The following is a 23,469-nucleotide window of genomic DNA, read 5'->3' on the forward strand; positions in this document are numbered from 1 at the left end:
CAATGCACAATCATTAATCCACCCCAAGCCTAATTTTCGTCAGTCTCCAATCTTCTGAAGCATAACGAACAAGTTCTTACATGGTGAATGAATTCTTACATAGTGAATAAATTCTTACATGGTGAACAGTACAAGGGCATTCATCACAGAAACTTTCGGTTTTGATCACACATTATGACCCATAAACAATCAGGTCAAATATGAATATTCATTTGATTTTTGTACTTGATTTATATATTGATCCCACATTTCTCTCTTTATTATTATTATTATTTTTATTTTTAATAAAATGCTGAAGTGGTAGGTAGATGCAAGATAAAGGTAGAAAACATAGTTTAGTGCTGTAAGAGAGCAAATGTATTCCTAGGTATTTTATTCTTTCTGATGCAGTTGTGAATGGAATTGTTTTCCTGATTTCTCTTTCTGTTCGTTAGTGTGTAGAAACGTGCAATGGATTCCTGTGTATTAATTTTGTGTCTTGCAACTTTGCTGAATTCAGATATTAGGTCTAGTAGTTTTTGGGATCCTTTAGGGTTTTTTGTATACAATATCATGTCATCTGCAAACAGTGACAGTTTAACTTCTTCCTTGCCAATCTGGATGCCTTTTATTTCCTTGTGTTGTCTGATTGCCGTGGCTAGGACCTCCAGAACTGTGTTGAATAAAAGTGGGGAGAGCGGGCATCCTTGTGCCAGATCTTAAAGGAAAAGTTTTCAGCTTCTTGCTGTTAAGTATGATGTTGGCTGTGTGTTTGTCATATATGGCCTTTATTATGTTGAGGTACTTGCCCTCTATACCCATTTTGTTGAGAGTTTTTATCATGAATGGATTTGAATTTTGTCGAATGTTTTTTCAGCATCTATGAAGATGATGTGGTTTTGTCCTTTTTGTTGATGTGTATGTTGTTGATGGATTTTTGAATATTGTACCATCCTTGCATCCCTGGAATAAATCCTACTTGATCATGATGGATGACCTTTTTGATGTACTTTTGAATTTGGTTTGCTAATGTTTTGCTGAGTATTTTTGCATCTCTGTTCATCAAGGATATTGGTCTGTAATTTTCTTTTTTTGTGGTGTCTGCCTGGTTTTGGTATTAGAGTGATGCTGGCCTCATAGAATGGGTTTGGAAGTATTCCCTCTCCTACTTTTTGGAAAACTTTAAGGAGGATGGGTATTAGGTCTTCTCTAAATAAATGTTTGGTAAAATTCATTGGTGTAGCCATCTGGTTCACGCATTTTGTTCTTAGGTATTTTTTTTGATTGCTGATTCAGTTTCATTGCTGGTAATTGGTCTGTTCATATTTTCTGTTTGTTTCTGGGTCAGTCTTGGAAGGTTGTATTTTTCTAGAAAGTTGTCCATTTCTCCTAGGTTATCCAGTTAGGATATAATTTTCATAGTATTCTCTAATAATTCTTTGTATTTCTGTGGTGTGTGTAGTGATTTTCCCTTTTTCATTTCTGATTCTGATTATGTGTGTGGACTCTTTTTTCTTGATAAGTCTGGCTAGGGGTTTATCTATTTTGCTTATTTTGTCAAACAACCAGCTCCTTTCATTGATTCTTTGTATTGTTTTATTCTCGATTTTATTTATTTCTTCTCTAATGTTTATTATGTTTCTCCTTCTACTGACTTTGGGCCTCATTTGCTCTTTTTCTAGTTTCGTTAATCGTGAGTTTAGACTTTCTATATGGGATTGTTCTTTCCTCGGGTGGCCAGTATTGCAATATAGCTCTCTTTTAGCATGGCCGTCATTGTGTCCCACAGATTTGTGGTATTGAATTATTGTTGTCATTTGTCTCCATATATTGCTTGATCTCTTTATTTGGTCATTGATCCATTTGTTATTTATGAACATGTTAATCCTCCATGTGTTTGTGGGATTTTTCATTTTCTTTGCATAATTTATTTCTAGTTTCATACCTGTGTGTTCTGAGAAGCTGGTTGGTACACTTTAAATGTTTTCTAATTTCCTAAGGCTCTTTTTGTGGCCTAGTATATGATTTATTCTTGAAAATGTTCCATGTGCACTTGAGAAGAATGTGTATCCTGCTGCTTTTGGGTGGAGTGTCCTGTAGATGTCTGTTACGTCCATCTGTTCTAATGTGTTGTTCAGTGTCCTCTGTCTCCGTATTTTCTGTCTGGTGGATCTGTCCTTTGGAGTTAGTGGTGTGTTGAAGTCTCCTAAAATGAATGCATTGCATTCTATTTCCCCCTTCAATTCTGTTAGTAGTTGTTTCACATATGTAGGTGCATACATATTTATAATGGATATATTCCCTTTGTTGGACTGACCCCTTTATCTTTAGGGAATGTCCTTGAAGTTTGTCTCTTGTGAATTTGTTTTGAAGTCTATTTTGTCTGCTACAAGTACTGCAAGTTATTCTTTTTTCTCCCTATTATTTGCATGAAATATCTTTTTCCATCACCTCACTTTTATCTTTGTATGTCTTTGGGTTTGCAGTCAGTCTTTTGTAGGCAGCACATGGACAGGTCTTGTTTTTTTTATCCATTCAGTGACTGTCTTTTGATTGGTGCATTCAGACCATTTACATTAGACTGATTATCAGTACGTAGGTACTTACTGCCATTGCAGGCTTTAGATTCATGGTTACCAAAGGTTGAAGGGTAACTTTCTTACTAACAGTCTTAATTTTTTTAGCATGCTATTACAAATACAATATAAAGGTTCTTTGTTTTCCCTCCTTTTTCTTCCTCCTCTATTCTTTGTATATTAGGTATCATATTTTGTAGTCTTTGTCCCTTGACTGAGTTTGGGTATAGTTGATTTGGTTTTGTATCTGCTAAGTAATTGTTGTACCTTATTTATTGTCATTTTATTTCCTCTGGTGACAGCTATTTAGCCTTACGAACAGTTCTGTCTGTTGCAGTCCCTCCAAAATATACTGTAGATATGGTTTGTGAGAGGTAAATTCTCTCAGCTTTTGCTTATCTGAAAATTGCTTAATCCCTCCCTCAAATTTAAATGATGATCTTGCTGGGTGGAGTATTCTTTGTTCAAAGCCCTTGTGCTTTATTGCATTAAATATATCATGCCACTCCCTTCTGGCCTGTAAGGTTTCTGCTGAGAAGTCTGATGGGTTTTCCTTTGTGATCTTTTTTTCTCTCTCTGGCTGCTTTTAAAAGTCTGTCCTTGTCCTTGATCTTTGCCATTTTAATTATTATATGTCTTGGTGTTGTCTTCCTTGCGTCCTTTGTGTTTTGAGATATGTGTACCTCCATGGCCTAAGAGACTACTCCCCAGATTTGGGAAGTTGTCAGCAGTTAGGTCCTCAAGGACACTTTCTATCCCTTTTTCTCACTCTTCTGGTACACCTATGATAGGAGTATTGTTCTGTTTGGACTGGTAATACAGTTCTCTCAGTATTTTTTCCTAGTGATCCTTTTTTCTCTCTGTGACTCAGCGTTGTATTCATCTTTTCTAATTTCTGTTCAGTTTACCATCTCCTCTACTATATCTAATTTGCTTTTAAATCTGTTCATTGTATGTTTCATTTCAGATACTGAATGCCTTAATGATTGAATCTCAGTCTTGAATTCATCCCTGAGTTGAATATTTTTCTGAGTCTCCATAAGCATGTTTATCATTTTTATTTTGAAATAACTCGTAGTAAAATTGATGAGTTCAGTTTTCACTTGGCTCTTTTTCTGGTGGTTGTGGTATTTTGGTTTGAACCAGGTTTCTTTCATGATTCATATTTGTACGTGACGCCCTCTAGTGCCCAGAAGCTATCCTCTCTGGAGCTGCTCAGCCCCTGGAGCTATGTCAGTAGGGGAGTGGTACTGATGCCTGGGGGCAGGAAAGAGATGTTTCCTGCTTCCCCGCTACTTTGCCTGTCTCCACTGCCAGAATCAGTGGACCTACCTCACAGGTTTAAGCATCTATGCCTTGTATTTGTAGCTGCTGTATGCAGGGCTTCCCTCTGGCTCACCTGATGCAAGGGTAGGGCCTACCTGTTTGTGTATTGTTGCTGGCCTGCTGGGAGGCAGGCACAGCAGGCTGCCTGTTACAGTGCAGGACCTCATAGCTGCATAGCCAGCCAGGAGTCTGAGGTGCCTGAAGGTCCTGCAAGTTCCCATCCTGGTGGGCAGAGTGTGCCCACACAGTTTTGTCCACCGGTCCTTTCTCCGGAGCAGCAAGTTCTGTGCAATCCTTGCCCCTTTAGCAGTGCTCTTGCTGTTAGGAAATCTCTCAGACTGCCCACCTTTTTTTTTGTCCATAGCAAGCAGCTGGATGTGGATTCTTGTTTTCCACAAATGTCTGGAGTCTGTCTCTCCAGGTGTTCTGCTTGTCTTAGGTTTTCTAACCCACTAATCTCCAGAGCACCATCCAATGTAGGTTCCTGCTCCCAGAGAAGATCTCCAGCACTGGTGTTGAGCAGTCCTAGGCCTCCGCCTCCTCATGCTAGGTTTCTCTTCCTCCTGCTGGTGAGCTGGGGTTCGGGAAGGTCTTGGGTCCCTCTGGATCACTGCGCTGGTCCCACCAGATTTTGGCTTTGGTACATTACCTTGTTGTGTTTGGTCTGTTCTTTTCTCCAGGTGTGTGCAGTCTGTTGCAGCCCTCTTTCCTGTTGCTCTTTCAGGATTAGTTGTATGAACTATATTTTCATAATATATGAGGTTTTGGGAGGAGGCCTCTGTCTCACCTTGCATACTGCTATCTTTAATCCTCTCCCTCCTTTTGCTTTTTGATAGGTAATAAAAAAGAGAGACCAGGTTCTGAAGTTTTGACTCTCTTACTAAAATCTTTGGGAAGTATAGTGAAGTCAGATGTATTTCCTGTATCGAAAACACTGGTAAGTGTGGTACCTATATGCCAGAATTTAAAGATCATATTCTAAAATTGAATTCTATGTTGGAGATAATTCCACAGATTTATTGCATGTATTTATCAGCAGTTTAGTCATACAATAAATCATTCCATGGACTTTAGAGTCACTTGAAACCTTAATAAAGTAAATTACTATAATGGCAACTACAAAAATCTGCCAATGTGATTAGAAGAGAGTAAGTGATACAAGTGAAATGGGATAAAGGACATGAAACTTAAACAGAAGTAACTCAGATGAACACTAATTTTATGAGTAGATTGCTAAACTCCACTAATTGTTTATACATTAAAAAATATCTGGTAACATTTTGAAGCTTTTGCGTTTTAAGTAAATTCTTTTTAACAAAGACTGACTTTGAAAGTATTAGAGACATTTTATAATCTTTTATACCAGAAAAAAAAAGCAAAATGGATATATTTTTTATAATTGTCTCCCAAAAGAAGCTACAGATGAAACATACTGTACCCTTACTTAAATTTTTTCTAAATCTTAAGAGAGTATCTTGACAGTGATATCTACTATGGCAGTAGAGCACAGTGGTTCATATCAAGGGCTCTGGAACAGACTAAGTTGAATCTCAGCTGAAGTACTAGCTTAGTTAATTTGGGTAATTTACTCTTGTTTTTTTGTAAAGAGGAAATATAGTAGTACTTCATAATTAAATGAGTTGATACAGTCAGAATACTATGGGCTAGGAACAAAATAAATGAATCAGTTAACAAATGCTATTTTTATTATCATTAGTGTCTGCTTCAAATGAGAATATGTGAAAGCATGTTTTCACCAATATAAGCTTTTTTGTCATATTGTTACATCACTTAAGTTACATAGCTCAGGTTAATACCAGTGTAGTGATAGTTTTCGATGGCAGTTCGGTAGGTTCTATCACATTAAAGAGGCGTGTTTTATACCTAGCTTCTAGAATGTCTAGAAAAGTAAAACTCCAAACTGTTAGCATTGGTTATCCATGGAGATGAAGGATTTTGTCACTTTTTATATTCTGTATTTGAAGTTTTTAAATTAATGTAAGTATATTCACATTAATGTAAAAATATTACTATATTTGAACTTTTTAAACTGATGAGAATGTTTTTAATGAATAATTTTAATAAATTGTCAAATTTAACATAATTAACATTACTGAATTTGTATTAGTAAGTACTATTTCTGTGGCTAATTTACAGATAAACCTTTTATTTTTCTTAGGTCATCATGGAAATTACAGTTAAAGGACTTCCTCAGAAAGTATTAGGTTCACCAGCATATCAGGTTGCTAATATGGATATTCTTAATGCAAGTATCTTAAATGTAATGAAATGATAAAATGAGCAAAAAAAGGAGTTTCATGGTATTCCTTTTTTTAGAATAGCAAAACTTAGATTATAAAATTCTGAGAGAATTGGATTTGGATATGCTTATTATTTTAAAATGGAAACTGATAAAGTAATAGATTAATATAAATAATTAAATGTCTTGCTACTAATAGAACCATTTTCATGCATTAAACAGAGTTCCACAGCAAAGTATTTATTTGCTTATAAATAATAAAAGTGCTGGTTACCAGTACAGATTTTGGAAGCTTAGTAACATTGCCTAATTATGGTGAAATGTACTTAATATCTGTAGGATGTAGGTATTGTTGGGTCCAACAAGTTTTGTTTTTTTTTAATCCAGAATTTCTTTGCTCATGTAGATGGAACAGCTATGATTAAAACATAAGGAGCTTGCTTTTTGTGTGTAATTTCTGGAAATACTTTTGTTGTAATTTTTGTCATATATCCTAAGTAGTATCAAAAGTTAAATCTCTCAAGCATAAAAGGACATTTCACATGATTGTAGAAAAGTGTAACAAGAAGATTGATTGCAATCTCCCATCTTTCTTCAGGGGACTCCTGCTTTGTTCTTAATTCAGTTAATTTTCAACAGTCTTGTCCACTGTGGTGTAGAAGATGAGAGGTAATTAAGACTGAAGTCACTCTTTATGTTCATCTTGCAAGGGTTTCCTGTGATTAATGAGATTCGTTTGAGTTATATACATTATGAATTTTTAAATTAAAAAATTAAGACTTGGAACTTGGGAATTTTTGTCTTTGTCAGTTTATTTGATAATTTTGTAGTGTAATGTATTTTGGCAAAAAGTGCAGGTTAATGCATGGCTCAAAATTTTTTCTTCAGGTTTTTTGTCAGTCTGGAAACACTTGTAGGCTGTGTTCTTTCTGGTCCAACTTCACCACTAGCTTTCAGTGATTCTGTTCTTAATGTTATTAATCAAAATGCAAAGCAGCTGGAAAACAAGGAGCATCTGTGGAGAATGTGGAGTATTATAGTGACTCCATTAACTGAATTGATTAATCAGGTATGATAAAGTCTACTACATATCTCTCCCAAAGTTTAAGGAGTTTTCTTCCTTTTTTTCTTGTTAGAGCACATGGGGAAAGAAATAGAAGTTAGAATTTGAATAAGAGACACTACATATTTTTTCCTGTGATTGGTTGTTTTTCTGATTTTCAGTTGATTCCATGGTATTTCTGCCTCATTGTGCAAGAAAGTGTAACAGTGAGAAATAATGAGGTTCATTTTCTCTAGAAGGCTCATGTTCAATATTTAAAAATCTTCATATTCATATCTTGATTATTTTCAGTATTTGTACCATGGGATATAATAATGAACATCTTGACTACCCTGTATATTCTTGGGATTCCCATGGTCAAGCTATGTTGTTTATGACTTCAAAGCCATATAGTAGACCCTAAATCATTAATCTGTTGAGGGTTGACTAAACCCTTTACATTTAGATACTTATAAAGTGGCAATATTGGCAGGATATGGTGCTCAACTTCTGTCACTTAATGGTTCACCAGCAGCTTTATCAGTCTTTAAATGGAAGTATATACCCTGGGATATACTCTGCTGTAATTCAAATACTAAGTTTCCAAAAAATTAAGTGATAGTACAATAACAGTTATTTTGGCTACTCAGTTCGGCACACCATTAAACATATTCTGAGAGAAAAAAGTTAACAGTGAAAAGTTTACACTTCTAAATAGTTCCCCACTGGAGGATTGCTGTGGTCCTTTTTTGTAAGTCCTTGTTTGAATGCTCCCTTCCTCATATAGTATATTTTGTAGTTAACCTCTGGGATTTTTTTTTAGGACTTACAGCTTTGGAAGCCAGAAATCTAAAACTGTATTGGCAGGGTTGGTTGAAGCTGTGAGGGAAAATGTGTTCATGCCTGTCCTAGCTTACATTGGCCATAGGCAATTCTTGATGTTCTTGGCTTATATATGCATCAGTCTTAATCACAGCGTCCCTCTTGAATGACATTCTTACCTGTCTTCTCTAGATCTCCCTTGTAAGGATACCAGTTACTGATTAGGGTCCCTCAATCCAGATGATTGCATTTTAACTTGACTACATTTGCAAATGACTCTATTTCCAAATAAAGTTAATTTCACAGAGGGTCAGGTGTTCACCATCTCTTGAACACTCCAATATTGGGGGACAGAATGCTACTCACTACACAAAGTAAGATGTTATTACTTAAAACTAGGATTAAATGGTAATTTTCTAACTTCATTATTTTTTTTGTTTCAGACCAATGAAGTGAATCAAGGTGATGCCTTAGAACATAATTTTAGTGCCATATGTGGTGCATTGACTTTACCAATAAACCATATTTTTCCAGTACAGAAATTTCCAGTGGTAAAGCATTTTCATATCTTTTGCTTGAGGGATTTGCATTTTTCTGAAAATACTATTTCACCCTTTGTAATGAATTTTTGTAGTAATTTTTCCTGAAATTTCTTTATGCCTTAACAATCAACTTAAGGGAAAGGAAAATGGTGAAGGAAGAGATAAGTTTCTCTTGACGTTTGATAATGGCTGGTAATGCAGCAGCATTAGAATTCTCAATTAGCACTCTGTGCAGGGTAAAAACTTAGTATGTGTGCTAGTCTGTGACACCTTCCTTAAACATTAGTGTTTAGGATGTATTCTTTTAGGTATTGTATATGTAAATACACATTTGTAAAATTTCTTTTTTGTTGTTAGGCCACCATGAGGGCCCTACATAAAACTTGGTCCAAATTGTATAGAGCATTTGCTCGCTGTGCTGCTCTTGTGGCAACTGCAGAAGAGAATCTATGCTGTGAGGAACTTGCTTCCAAGATAATATCCAGTTTGGAAGATGAAAACTTTTCCGTGAGTTTATCCTGACACTGACTTCTTTTATATTTAGAAGATTCTTCTCGAGTAAATGGAGATAACATTTGTGAACTATCATTTATTAATGTTTTTAGTTTATTAAGTGGACTAAATTATTAGTAATGTATAAAACAAGTAACAGTGTTGTGAAACACTTTTGTCTTTGGCCTCTAAGGTCTGAGTTTCAGGAGTATTAACAGTGGTGTACTTTTACTACTCTTATGTACCTGTGTATGGCTGTGCTGTTCTAGATTGCAGTCCAAGGACCTTGCTCTCCTGAAGCTTATATTGTCATATAAGGTCTTTAAAGGCATTCCTCTGTAAGTTTATGGACTTAAAACTTAGATCCCTTTTCACTCCTTTACCTTACTTAGTTAAAAAGCACAACTACAGTTCGGTATGTATCATTTTAGAGTGGACCTATTTGTATTTATGCATGTAATTTACATATTCTTGCTTATTGTATGTAAATATAGAATTCTTGCTATTTGAATTGTTTTATTACTCTGAAACATGTTTTCTTTGGTCTGAAATGATTTTTAGCTCTTGTTAGTAATTATTGGTGAAAAGAGATCTGTCAAGAGCTAGAAATACATCTTCAGTTTTCTAATGCTATTATAGTATCTTAAAATATTGGCACAGTTCTGATTGTAGTATTTTGATAGTCTATCAGAATAGCTTTAAAATTGTAAATCAGATCTTGTCACTCTTAAAACACTTCGTAGCTTTCTGTTGCTTGGAATAAAAATATGAACTGCTTGCAACAGGCTATAACACTTGATCTTCCTTCTCCAAGGGTTCTTATTTAATTAGGTTGGTTAATATCTAACATAGCAACTTGTCATTTTCTTTGGTACTTACCTCAGAATTGTGTGCTTCCATTATGTTACTTCACCCACACTCCATGAAGTTAGGGACATTTTTACTGATGGGTATCCCTGGCATTTATCTGGCACATAAATCATAAATTTCTTGAATGTTGTTGTTACTTAAGGAGAAGGTTGACCCTCAGTTTTTACCTTTTAAGTATTGTCTTGGTTAGGCTTAGATCTTTTGTTCTTTTCTGGAAGAGAATCTGTCAAGTTTAAAAACCCTGTTGAGATTTTGCTGAGCATTGGTTGTCTATACTGAATTCATAGATAAATTTGAAAAAAAATTTATACATTATAAAATGTTGAAACTTTCCATCCAAGAATATTTGTGTTCATGTATTTAGTTTTTCTAAAGTTAACCTATTAACTTGCTTGATTTTGGGTAGTTTTAAAGCTGTTTTCAGCTATTGTAAAAGCCTCCGGTATATACCTATACTCTGCTGCTGTTGGAGTGTATAGAATTGTTGACATGACAATGTGCATTTCTTTATATTGAACCAATTTCCTGTTCCTTGGAAACCCTTCTTGGTCACAGTGAAATTCACAGTGAAATTTCTTTTAAAATGTTGCAGATGAGTGTTTTAAGGTTTTACATATATATTCATTAGTGGGATTGCAGTTCCTCATTAACTAGTTTTTGTGTTGTTGAGATACTAAGCTCTTGAATGATACAAATAGTTGTAAATTTTACTGTATTCTTTAATGATTTAAATAGTGTAAGAAAAATGTCATATCTAGTTATATTACCTATTTTAAGTTGTTGGAAAAAAGCATTTAGTTTTGTGCCTTTTGAAAGAATGTTACAAATACATTAAAAAGACTGAGAAGGTGGACTTTTGATTTTTAAACTTTGTCTTATTTAAATATACTGAATGTCTTTGTTTCCATTTTTGTTACTTTCTAGCTTAAATCTGAAGGTTTTGCTTTCATCTTTTATAATATATAACTAAGACTTTTTATTACTGGTATCAGTAACCATAGGATATTAATTTTGATGTCTTTTTAGAACAGGGTTATTAGAAGTGTGCTTTTTCATGTAAGGGAATAATTTATTTGTGTGTGTGCCAATTTTGTCAGTAATTTTTAGTTTTGTTTTGTGATCAGAGAATTCTTTGTTTATGACTTGTAATTTTGGAATCTATCTTGTACATTATAACTCCTTGCAGTAGTTTTATAATTGTCCATTTCTCAGACTTGATAAAGTGTCTTCCTGAGTGAATTTGATGATTTTGAACATGTTATGTATTACATGTTTTAATGCTATATTGTTAAACCTGAAGGTTCATGGCCAGTACATATTCATGGTAATGAGTTCCTCTTTACTGCCTTTTCCTTCAGTTTTACCAACCTGAAATTAATACACTGATATCTTTTTGAGAATTTGTGCCATCTTTTAAAAGAAAAAGAACTTACTGAGCAATACAAAGAAAATTGCTTGAAACTGTGCAGTTTGACAAATTACACTGAAACACTTAAGTAGCCACCACCAAGGTCAGTTAATGTAGAGCATTGTCCGCACCTTTGACACTTCCCTGTGCATTTAAAATCAAAATGTCCTCCACTTTCTAAAGAGTGAATTACTATCCTTCTTTAAAAAAATTTCCTTTACTATACATACACACATAAACTGTATACATTTGTTTACTTTCCTCCCTCTTTAAAATTTTATGTGACTGAAGTCATGCTTGTCTGTCTTTTTGGCTCTGTATTACATTTGGGAGGTTTGTAATGTATTTGAGTTCGTACACTTCACTGTTTAATTATTCCATTGTATGGATTTAGGATTTTCTTTGTATCTATTTTAACCTTTCTGTGTCTTAACATAGCATATAAGTAAATATGGGGATCTGTTTTAGTAAGCATTTAATCTCATACATAGTAAAAAAGGGTATATGTTACTATAATTTAGATGTTTTTTCTTTTCACATAACATTTTAATCAAGCTTGAAGCTTTAGGAAACTATTATATATATTATTTCTTTCAGCCTCTACTCTTAACCTATATTTATGTCAGATTTGAAGAATTAATCTCTCTAATACCTACCCCAACAAAGAAAGTGATGTAACATCAGTATCCCACAAAGTTTTATGCTTGCCACCTTTCAGGTATTGTTGAAAAATCTGAACTTCAGTTATAACAGTTACTATGTATATTAATATACAGGGTATCACAAAACTTGGAAAATAAATGTATTTTCAAAAATGGGGATAACCTGTTGCTCAACTTCGTTTCTTATACTCCCTTTTTTTCCCATTCTTGTTTTGCTTCACCATATTTTATACCTTAGGGAAAAAAAGGCCAATTTTTAGCACACTTGATACATATATGACTCATACCTCATCCAATACACAGTCCATTGATTAGTTAAGATTTTAAAGTTGCAGAAAAGTTATATTGCAGGATTTTGAAATTATTGTTCATTTGTTTCAGCTTTTACTGACAGTAGTTTATCCTAATGCTTTTTTTTTCTTTTCCTTACTAGTCAACCTCCTTTTTGTTCTGTAAAGTTTTAGGATTTTTCTCTTGTCTTTGGAATTTTAGAAATCTCAGCAGGATGTGTCATGGGGGGCATCTTTTAAAATTATTCTTCTAAGTACTTAAAAGACCTTTTCAGTCTACAGAGCTGTTCCTTCCTCTCAGGAAAATTGCTTTGCTCCTCAGCCCTTCTGTTTTTGAGTCCCGTTTCAGATAGTTTTTAGATCTTTTGGGTTTCTCTTCTGTGTCCCTTTTCTTTATCTACATCTGTTTGCATTTTGTATTGGTACTGTGTTCTGGGAGCTTGATATTTCTGTGTCTCTTCTTTTGCAGTGTAAATCCTGAGGTGTTTTATACCGATCTTGTTTACCTTTAGTATTTTAAAAAATCAATGATTTCCTCTTACCTCTGGATATTAATTTTTTTTGGTTTCCTTTCTAGCTCTGGATTAGTTCTGTTGGTGGGTAGCACACCTTCATGGTACTGTTTCTCCTCATGGTTGTGCATCTTTGTCAGTAAAGGTTAATGTACTGAGCAATGCAGGCAGCTGGAATGGTGTTTCTTAACCCAGGAAAGAAAACCCTATTTTCTTGGGTTTGTTAGCAAATTGTAGTTAGAGGAATCCTTTACCTTGTAACTGAGCAACAAGGAAGCACAGGAACCATGGGTTCCTGTATGAATGTATGAATGTGTAGATTGTCAATGTGGACTGACCTCCCACTCCCACGTGGGGCACTGCCTTTCTTCTTCTGGCCCTTAACGCACATGGGAACACTGTCTTTGGGGGCAGATAGGTAAGTTACTGCAGTGAAGTGGACAGGTGGGAGGTAATAGAGAATAAGAGAGAAAAAGTGCAGCTGTTGATAGATCTTTAATTCTAGTACTCTTTCAATTAACCATTTGATTTAAATAACCATCGGATATTTTCTCAGAATTTTCACTTTTTCTGTTACTCAGAGGCTGTCTTAGAAAAAACTCACTATTTTAGAGATGTTAATTTTGACTCATGGTGTTGGGATTTCCTTTGTTCTGTTTTTAGTCTCCGGTGGTCCCCACCTTTAAAAAAATTCCCAGAAAATTTCTGATGCTTCTTTGGGTTTATTTTTTATTTTAGTTGGATTGGTGAAAGAGAAGTACAGGGTATGAGGGAGCTTAGCAACTTTTTCATTTTTTTTGTTTTGCTGGGTTTCAGTGAACACATGTAATTTTCAAGAGGAATTTATCATGAATATAATGAATGAACGTAATCTTCCATTCTGTTCATTGGTTCATAAGCTGAGTTGTACTGACATGTTAAAAACTGAATTATTTTCCCTAAATGTTGAGAAACAGAAAGTGTAATGCTTGGTACATAAGCATGGGAAATACTCATAACCATGTACTTAATGTACCTAATATGGTATATTAAGCTAAGAGGTATGTTATGTTTTATATATGGGAGTAAAAGTCATATTTTTGGTTGATGCTTACTGTTTTTGAAAACTATGCCAGTACTTGAAAGTTTCTGATTAAAAATACTTAACTCTTCTTCCCTAGAATTTGTTGTTCTTGGATAGAATCGTTCATACTGTTATTATAATGGTCGATTGCATTGACTTCTCACCGTATAATATTAAATATCAGCCCAAAGTTAAATGTAAGTATTTTCTTTACCTTTATTTGTTCACCCAGCATTTCATAAACCCGACTGCCTGAATTATTGTCAAGGCACATCCTAATGGCTTTTCCTACTTCATTTTACCTACTTCTGGTGTATAAACGTGTCTTCTGTGAGCTATGGGCTCTCCTACATGTATGATTTTTCTCTCCCTTTTTCTCACTAGCAAACACACACATGCATGTGCACACATCTTTTTTATAATGCACAAAGATAAGTATTATATTTAAAAATTGCTTAATAATACAAGTTATTTTACTTCATTTGTTACAAGGAATTATCCAGACAAGAAGCTTTGATTTTTGTTAGTGTTGTTACTTGGTAACCTGATTTGAAAATCATTGAGTTGACATCAGATTGAATAGAAAATCATGGCAGCAATTAACAGGTTATGATTGTATAGGAAATTTTAAATGATTCTAAAAATGTAGTGGGTTTTTTTTAACCATTTTAGTTAAAATTAGACAATTGAAATTGTAACAAGTCTGATTTTAAAATTACATGCCATGGTTAATTCTAGATTAATATTGTAATAAATACTGAACTACTCTAATTTTAATTTGCTAATTGATTATTTGCAATTAAATATTTCCACCAATAGTTATATGTTCATGCTATATAGGAAATAATCTTCCAGTAATGAAAATGTTGATATTTAAAAATACTACTTTTCCTGTTTAAAAATTAGAAACCTACCTAGTTTCCCTTTAATAAGCTATCATTGGTGAATTAATGTAGATTTCTAGAATATACACTATTTTTAGTTGGTGTTGGTTTTTTTGTTTTTTGAGTTTTTACTATATAGTAATATAGAGAGTTAAGTACCTAAGGTGTGTTACTACAGTTCAGAGCATTCTGGCCTCAGTGTCACACAATAGGTTGTAGATGTGCTGGAATATTTTTTTCTCAGTTTCCTTCTTGGGCTGAGCATACCTAAATTTGATTGCCTCGGTGTGTCAGAAAAATAACACTGTTCTCTAAATATCACAAGTATAAAAAGGTTGTATAACAAATGATATCAGAATTTTGTAAACTATTGAAGTTCTTCTATCGGCCAAGCTGATGAGCCTCATGTTGACTTAATTGTACCTACTTTGTTCTGTTAAGTTTAAAATTAGCTGAATATCCAGTCTCTCCATGATCTGTAAACTGTAACCCCACAATTTCAAGTGTCTTTTTCACATCTTGGAAGAGGTATTCTTGCAGTTTAAATTTACGGAAGCTAGGGGAAATTTCTAACATGTGTTAGCAGAAGTTGAGGAGGAAAGGAAATTAGAAGTAGTTGTAAGAAAATAGTTGTTATTAATGGATATGCCTCAATTTGGCTTGGGAGTGTTTTTGATAAGTTATTTTGTGATGATTTCAAATTGAGAGAAGCGTTGCAGGAACTACACCTCAGTCTTTATTCAGATACCTCAGTTAATGATAGCATTTGTCTTAATTTCAGACACACCCTCCCTTTATTTATACATTTCATTTATTCTTTTTTCCTGAACCAGTTTAAAGTATGTTATAGATAAATCTTCAACCTGGTCAGTTCCTGAGTCTTATGTTTCATGACCTCCAAAAGTAAAGGGAATAGGCAAAGTTAATTTTTGAGAGTCCCATATATTGTATTCATTTCTTTACATGGATACTACAGAATGCTGTGTTTTCTTCAGTGCATTATGTCAGTAGGCACACACTGTTCATTTGTCCTAGTCCTGGGGATGTTCAGTTAAGATTTACTGTTTAATTAAGATGGTATCTGCCAGGTTTTCTATTGTAAAGTAAATTAGCAAGCACTTAACAAAATAATGTTTTGTGGCAGGTCCTTTTAGGTTATTTAAATATCCTCTTCTCAAACTTTCACCCATGAGTTTATCATCTATTGATTCTTTGTACTTAAGACACTAGGATGATTTCCAAAGTGAGAGTTCACATTGTTCCATTTGATTACATTAAGTGCCATCCCTGTTTTGATTATTTGATAAATCATTCTACAATTATTTATTGAACACTACTAGGCATCTGTCACTTCCAAATGTTAAATGACGTCCTTATGTAAGACGTCCTTTATCCCCTATTTAATTTTTATCACTATGAATTTCTATTACTCAGTAGGTTTAAATTCACTACAATTAGTATTTAATGCTCTTGTTGGCTTCTATGACTTCATATGCTTCCATTGCTTTGAGAACTTTGGCCTAAGATATTCATCCTTATCCTGTATTTTCCGTGCCACAGCCTGAAACCAGCCATATCGCTAAGAAATGTGGACAATGTTTTTAGCAGAGAATAGCATTTAGAAACCAAGATCTGTTCATTGGTACCAAGGTGTCAACTACTTCTGTATCCTCTGAGTGGACAGAGGTAGAAAATAGATAAGTGTCCCCTGACTCATGGACTGTCTTCTCAGCCTTAACATCCTGGCTAATATTTTCTGTGTAGCCTTTTCCAATTTATATTCATGTCTGGGAAACTGGTAATAGGGAGGAAGGTTGACTTCCTTTTAGTAGCCACACTTGTTTTCATTTCACCACATATTTTTAATAAGCACTGAGTTAGATTTTTCTTGAAATCTGAGATCTCTTACCTTAAAAGAATGAATTCTTTCGGAAACAAGTAATTTTGGAATAGGTTGGTTTTCTTGACAAGACAAATGTGAATATTTCTGTAGGTGGGTATCTGGAGAGAGATGGAATCTAAGAAAGGTAAAAGGAAAGTTGACCAGTGCTTTTAAGATACATCACGATTTGGCTTGAGAAAAGAGATCATTTTCTGGAATTCTTATTCTAGATATGCTACTTTATCTGATTCTGTTTTTAAGGTAATGTTGTAGTGATATTTATCTGTTAGTACTATATTATTTTACAATTTGTGGGTATCACTCAACAGATAAACACCTGTATTAGATGTATTATTTAAATGTGAGATATAAATTGTAAAGATGGACAGTGACAAATTTCAAAGTACTTGAGTTTTTAATATATTGTGTTTTATCTTAGCACCACAGAGACCTTCAGATTGGTCCAAAAAGAAGAAGGAGCCACTAGGGAAATTGGCTTCTTTATTTAAACTCATTATGAGAGTGATCAATTCTTTCCACACACTGAGCTTCAAGGAAATACATTCTGATACTCTCCTTCCGATGGGCAACTCAATCATCAGCATTCTTTCCAATGTGCTTGGATGTATTTCTTTGCCTTCTATGATCCGAAAAATATTTGCAGATTTAACAAGACCCCTGGCATTATTTTATGAAAATTCAAAGTAAGAATTTGGGGCTTAAAATATTGAATTAAGTATATGTAATTTAAGTAGCAGACTTGCTTTCCTATCAGCTTCATTGTTATAGATGGTAATCTTTATATTTAATGGAGAGGGTAATATGTATTAAACTATGCTTTTGTTAAAAAAAAGGTAGTTGAAATAATACATATAGATGAGGTAGAAATTGGAAATCCTTTTCTATTGAATGCCAATCGAACCTTCTCAGTTTAGTATATACCTTTTCTGGATTTGTTAAAACAAACAAGCGCACCTATTAAATGTAAGATGTATATGAAAACATAGTTGGCATGCTACTTTGCAGTTAATCTAATTATATGGTATGCACCTTGTGCTGTACACCTAAGAATCTTATCTTTAATGTCTGCAAAGGTTTTCTTCTTGGTGTACATGTTCTAGTTTTTTTCCTTTTCAACGAACGGTACTGCAATTGAACATAATTTGTACATACACTCTCCACATTTGCCATTGTTTTCTCTAAGTCCTAGAAGTGAGACTGTTAGTAATGGATATGAAAATATAAAATTCCTAAATTACCTCCCAAAGGTTTGTTTTAATTTACCTTTATATTTGAATCAAAAGAAGCAGTGCTTAATAAAAAAACCTTGAAAAATCCCAAGCATTATACTTGAAAAGCATTTTGAAAGAATTTATTAGTGTTCTGATGACATGTGTGACTTAATCATAATAAAGTCAATGTTTTATAATTTCATAAAAACTAATTTTATTGAATTATTTTATATAAATATTGATCGAATTTTATATTCACAGAGAAAGCTTTAGAAACATTTTATAAAGTACAAAATAGAACCCCTTAGTCATTAACTCTTTGCAAATCTTTTTTAGTCTTTAAGGTTCATCAAAAATAATTCCTGCTTTTTAAAAGAAAGGTATAGAAATAAGTAACTAGCATTAATATTTTGGAATACCTTTTTACATCACTACATGTCTCATTTTTATGGCTGCATGATATGTTTTTAGGTGTAACTTTCTGAAATATAAATGATACTGTGTTTTTCTTCCCAGGCTTGATGAAGTTCCTAAAGTGTATAGTTGTATGAACAACAAGGTAAAAAGAAACAACTGTCCATAAAACAAACTTTCGTGATAAAAAAATGTTAGGGTTCAGATAATTGTCTTCCTTAAATGTAATTGTTTCTAAAAGGGTTATTATTATACTTAGGTTTTAATGGCTGTTTAATAACAACATGGACACAAAGGATACTTACTAAAGAAGGATTTAATAATGTTACTTTAAATTCATATAACTCATCAATTCCTATCTCATCCCTTTATAAATGAGGGTAACTGCCTCCAGTGTTTTGTGGGTAAAACTTATGTAGGAAACTGTTAATCTCTATTGTAATTTATGTGAAAACATAATTTTTTCTGTTAGTGGAAAATGAGCTTGCAATCAAGTTGTAGTTACCAATAATTAAACTAATTCACCTGGAAAGTATTGGATGGGAGCTTTTTAAAAATTGTTTGAAGTTTAAGAATTGAAATAGTAAATTGTTCCATGTGTTTAATTAGTATGCTTTGTGCTTTTTTTTCCTTTTTTAAAGTAACATTTCCAAATGTTAAGCCTAATAAAATTTTCCTTTTTCCTAGTTAGAAAAGCTACTAGGAGAAATTATTGCTTGTCTACACTTCAGCTACACTGGAACTTATGACAGTGAACTTCTGGAACAGATCTCCCCATTATTATGCATAATATTTTCGCACAAGAATAAACAGATTCGGAAACAGAGCAGTCAGTTCTGGAATGCCACATTTGCTAAAGTGACGATGTTGATTTATCCTGAAGAGTTAAAGTACGCTACCAACAAAATTATTTTACACGGTTACTGTGTTGCGATCATGTAAATTGATACTTTTGTTTTAACATAAATTTTTCTTCTAAGAAATCACTGCAGAAGATTCCTTAGTTGAAGTATTGTTTGGAGTACATGGTAGTTATAAAATATCATTTGACTTTTTCCTTTGGGCCTTTTAGTAACCTCAGTTTTAGGAACAGAAAAATCAATTAAAAATTATATATTTCATAAAAGAAATGTAAAGGGCAGAAAATTGGTGGTTATTAAATCTAGGTGATGGGCACTTAATGTAATAGTCTAATAGTCTGTCATTGAAAATTTCCATGATAAAAATTGGGGAAATTTGAAGTTTCTCAGGAACAAAAGTTGGAAACTGAAGTTTAACAGAAAGTTCAGATATTGTCTGTAAGTTCTAGTTTGTGTATGTAGAGTAAGAAACAGTCTTTAGGCTGAATATATTTTGTTATCTTAAAATTATAATTGAAGTGTTCCTGTTTAACATATCAGTATTCACCCATACTACTTGATTCAAGGTATATATTTTTATGTACTTTTTAAAAGACCAGTACTAAGAAAAGCCAAACAAAAATTTCTTCTTCTGTTGCCTGGTTTGGAAAATGTTGAGATTGTAGAGGAGTCCAGCGGACCATACTCGGATGCCGTAAGTTTGTTTCTTTTGCTTATGAACGGTCGAGCAGTTTCATTTATTGGGTTTTGATCTTTAAAGGACAAAACAATTTTTAAAAGAGTAACTTAAATAGAGTATTTTGACATAATGAGCGAGTAAAACCCATGGAAGGGTTCCATTATAAAGGATTTTTCCATATAGTCAGCTGCCTTAAGGTACTTAAAAAAAAAGAAGTATAATTGACATAAAATCCTGTTAGTTTCAAGTGTATTTCATAGTGATTTGATATTTTTATACATTATGGAGTGATCTCCACTTTAAGCCTAGTTCCCACCTGTCACCTGTTATTGAGATATTATTAACTATGTTCATGGTGCTGTACGTTACATCCTGTGATTAATGTATTTTATGTCTGGAAGTTTGTACTTTTAATCCCCTTAGCCTATTTTACCTGTCCCCTAACTCCTCCCCACTCTGGTAACTAACGGTTTATTGCCTGTTTCTGAGTCTATTTCTGTATTGTTTGTTTTTTAGATTCCACATATTAAGTGAAATCACAACGATAATTGTCTTTCTCTGACTTAACTTCACTTAGCATTGTGACCATCTGTGTTAACATAAATGGCGGATTTTCTTTATAAATGCTGAATATTTTCTTTATCCATTCATCTGTTGATAGACATTTAGGTGGTTTCCATATATCAGAGTGCAGATACCTCTTTAAGATTTTGATTTCTTCCCTCATTTGATAGATTGTATTTGTTTTATCAGTGTTTGCCTTCACTGTGCAAAATATTTCAAGTTTGATTTAGTCCCATTTACTTATTCTAGTTTTTATTGGCCTTTGACTTGAAACACTTTCATTATTTAAGGACAGTGAATCTCAGTGTAGATCCTCATGTAAAAATATGTGATTCCTGTTCATTAATGATCATTTTTGACCTAAGGCACTTCATATGTATTGTTCTGCAAAGGTTGTAGTTATTAAAATACATGGTTAAATGTTGCTTGAGATAAACTAGGAATAATAGTTACTAATCCTTGTCTAAGTTAAAGCTACCCTTCATTTCCTCATTTCTTTTCATAGAATCTCTCATTCCTTCTGTCAGAAAAACACCCTATAACGATTGCTTTGTTATCCCATAATCCATTTGGATGGGCCAGAGTTACTTCAGCTAATAATACTTGATGACTGTCCGAGGACTGAGGAGTAAAGTCCTGGGCACTGTATACCCATGAGGGAACTTCCTTAGGCAAGGTTTTTCTACAACAGAAAATGGAATCTAGCTGTTTTTTGTTAGAACTTGTAAGAGAAAAAGTGTAACAGCTAGCTAAGTACTTTAATTTCTGATTTTTGGCTAAAATTAACATCATAAAATTGTCTATACTTGTTGAGACTCCAGTGTAATTTGGCCTGGAAAAGCCATATATTCTGTTGGGAGGAAAGTGACAGTATTTTCAGTCATTCATGATTTATTGTTTGCTGTTGAAAGTTTATGTCTGATTTTTCTTTTGGAACTGTTTCCATTAGTAGGAGGTATATTTGAGTCCAGTAATTTGATTCACTTTCAGTATTTATGTGGTATATACTATTTTTAGAATTCATAAAATTAAATGGTACAAAACAGCTACTGTGTGAGTTGGAGACACCAAACCTATTTGTTGTTTTTGAATTAAACAATGCCTTTTCTTTTCTTGGACATGCTTTTAATGGCTTGAATAATCAAAAGAAATTTGAAATGTGAATATTCATTGTACTGGAATTCTCAAACTGAAGAAGAGAAATAAAATATAACAGTTGCACTTAATGAAATTGTTTTATTTTTAACAAAGCAGACAGAAAATACACAATTAAATATGAAGATTAGTGGGATGGAAAGAAAATCAAGTGGGAAAAGAGACTCTTTATTGGCACAAGCAAAGGATGCAAAAGAAAGTATGAAACCACCAGCCAAAGTATGTTTTTCCAAAGATTTAATAGAATTTTTAAAATTAAAGTATATGGTAGCTTGAGAACACAACTTCTGATTGGAAGAAAAAGCTGTTAACAGGCTTAATAAAAGATGGGATTATAGGGGAATGATAGAGTTTGTCTAGAAAGACTGTTAGGATAGGATGGAAATCTGGAAGCTCTGGGAGATGATTCCTTCTTAGTAAAGTTAATCTGATAATATGCAGCATCCACTAAGTAGAATTACTCCAAGCAGCAGTCTCCTTGAGATGGAATGAAACTAAGTATGAATAACTATAACATAGGTAGCATTAAGAGAATATTGTAGAATTTCTGTTACTGAAAAGAAAGAGAATGCCTAGGTAAGACATGTATTTTAACCTCAAATCTAAAACTAAATACTTTTTTTTAAAGAGTAACTCTGACATAGTCTTGTAGTAACTAAAATAGAATGAAAACAATCACTGAAAATCATAAAAGTAACAGTTTAGTACCAGTGTCATTGGTATGTAGGGCCTATTATTTTGGCAACTTTTACTTGAGAGCTGCCGATAAACTCCCCTGCTAAACGATTTTGTTTCTGTCAGCCTGAATAACTATATGCCCATGTTTTGTTGGTAAGCACTCACTTGCTTAACACATTAAAGAGGTATCTTAATTCTTCTGAGTATTTTTTAGAAGCAGAATGGAAGTGGTTGGACATTGTATTGTACTAAGTATTAACCAGGAATATCATTGAGTTTGAACTTCAGACTTCCTAGTCATTAGTTGAAAAACATTATCAGCATTCCAAGAGAGATTGAAGTATTGGAAAATAATTTGGTAACTCAAATGTACATTTACTTTTTAAAAATTTCAGCTGAAACTAGAATCTTCATCTTCCAAAACAAAAAGTGAAATGCTTTTGGAAGAAGAAAAGTCTGCTGACTTCGTGTTTATACCCCCAGAAGGAAAAGAAGCAAAGGAAAGAATACTAACTGAACATCAGAAAGAAGTACTCAAAACAAAGAGGTTTGTAGTCCTTTATCTTGAACTGGGTATTTTGTATTCACACACACAGCTCAGGCAGCAAATTGTAACTTATGTCTAGAACTAAATCTGAGTAAGTATACTGCTCTATAGTATGCAATATTTTAATGTCAAAAACATATACTGCATTTAACTACATTTCATAATTAATATAAGGTTCTACCTAGTAATGTACCCAATATTTCTGAATCCCTGAATTCAGAACAAAATTCATTTACTTGAGGTAGTGTAGGAAGGGAAGATGATTTCATGGAAAATCTGGAAAATAAGCATCTTAGCTTTGATTTTTATATTGTTCTTAAAGGATAACTGGATGTGGAATCATAAGACTTATTTCTAATTGTAGGAATATTAGATTTTGAAGTTATTTACATAAAATCTTTTCCAGGTGTGATATTCCTGCCATGTATAATAATCTGGATGTTTCACAAGATACTTTATTTTCTCAGTATAGTCAGGAAGAATCTATGTAAGTATTGAAGCTGTTGAAGTAACTTGTTTTCTGATTTTTAACAAAACCAGTACTCTAATTTATACACTTATTTATTTCAGGGAAATTCCTACTTTAACTAAAAAATCAAAGGAAGATTCTGAGGTGATACTTCAGGAGGTACGTTTATATTTCATACTTTGGGGTTTTAATCAGCTTTCTGTTATGGAGTCTAATTTTAGGATTTGCTATATAATTTCATTACTCTTAATGGAAGACTTC

General features: G+C 33.4%; 1 protein-coding gene across 8 annotated transcripts in view; it reads left to right on the forward strand.

The window, feature by feature from the left end:
- RIF1 (replication timing regulatory factor 1) overlaps window positions 1–23,469 on the forward strand; it is a 62,450-nt gene that overhangs the window by 24,252 nt on the left and 14,729 nt on the right. For 3 of the 8 annotated variants that reach the window (XM_036995883.2, XM_036995888.2, XM_036995882.2), the window contains exons 15-29: window positions 4,718–4,818; window positions 6,061–6,147; window positions 6,740–6,810; window positions 7,030–7,210; window positions 8,449–8,556; window positions 8,905–9,054; window positions 13,942–14,041; window positions 17,050–17,314; window positions 18,359–18,401; window positions 18,944–19,146; window positions 19,711–19,810; window positions 21,611–21,733; window positions 22,588–22,739; window positions 23,146–23,226; window positions 23,310–23,367. In XM_036995883.2, coding sequence (XP_036851778.2) covers window positions 4,718–4,818; window positions 6,061–6,147; window positions 6,740–6,810; window positions 7,030–7,210; window positions 8,449–8,556; window positions 8,905–9,054; window positions 13,942–14,041; window positions 17,050–17,314; window positions 18,359–18,401; window positions 18,944–19,146; window positions 19,711–19,810; window positions 21,611–21,733; window positions 22,588–22,739; window positions 23,146–23,226; window positions 23,310–23,367 — 1,823 coding nt within the window. The remainder of the gene's footprint in view (window positions 1–4,717; window positions 4,819–6,060; window positions 6,148–6,739; window positions 6,811–7,029; window positions 7,211–8,448; window positions 8,557–8,904; window positions 9,055–13,941; window positions 14,042–17,049; window positions 17,315–18,358; window positions 18,402–18,943; window positions 19,147–19,710; window positions 19,811–21,610; window positions 21,734–22,587; window positions 22,740–23,145; window positions 23,227–23,309; window positions 23,368–23,469) is intronic. The other 5 variants (XM_036995891.2, XM_036995886.2, XM_036995887.2 and 2 more) reach the window with 4 other exon arrangements.

Source organism: Manis javanica, chromosome 7, assembly GCF_040802235.1.
Source record: "Manis javanica isolate MJ-LG chromosome 7, MJ_LKY, whole genome shotgun sequence".
NCBI classification, from domain to species: domain Eukaryota; kingdom Metazoa; phylum Chordata; class Mammalia; order Pholidota; family Manidae; genus Manis; species Manis javanica.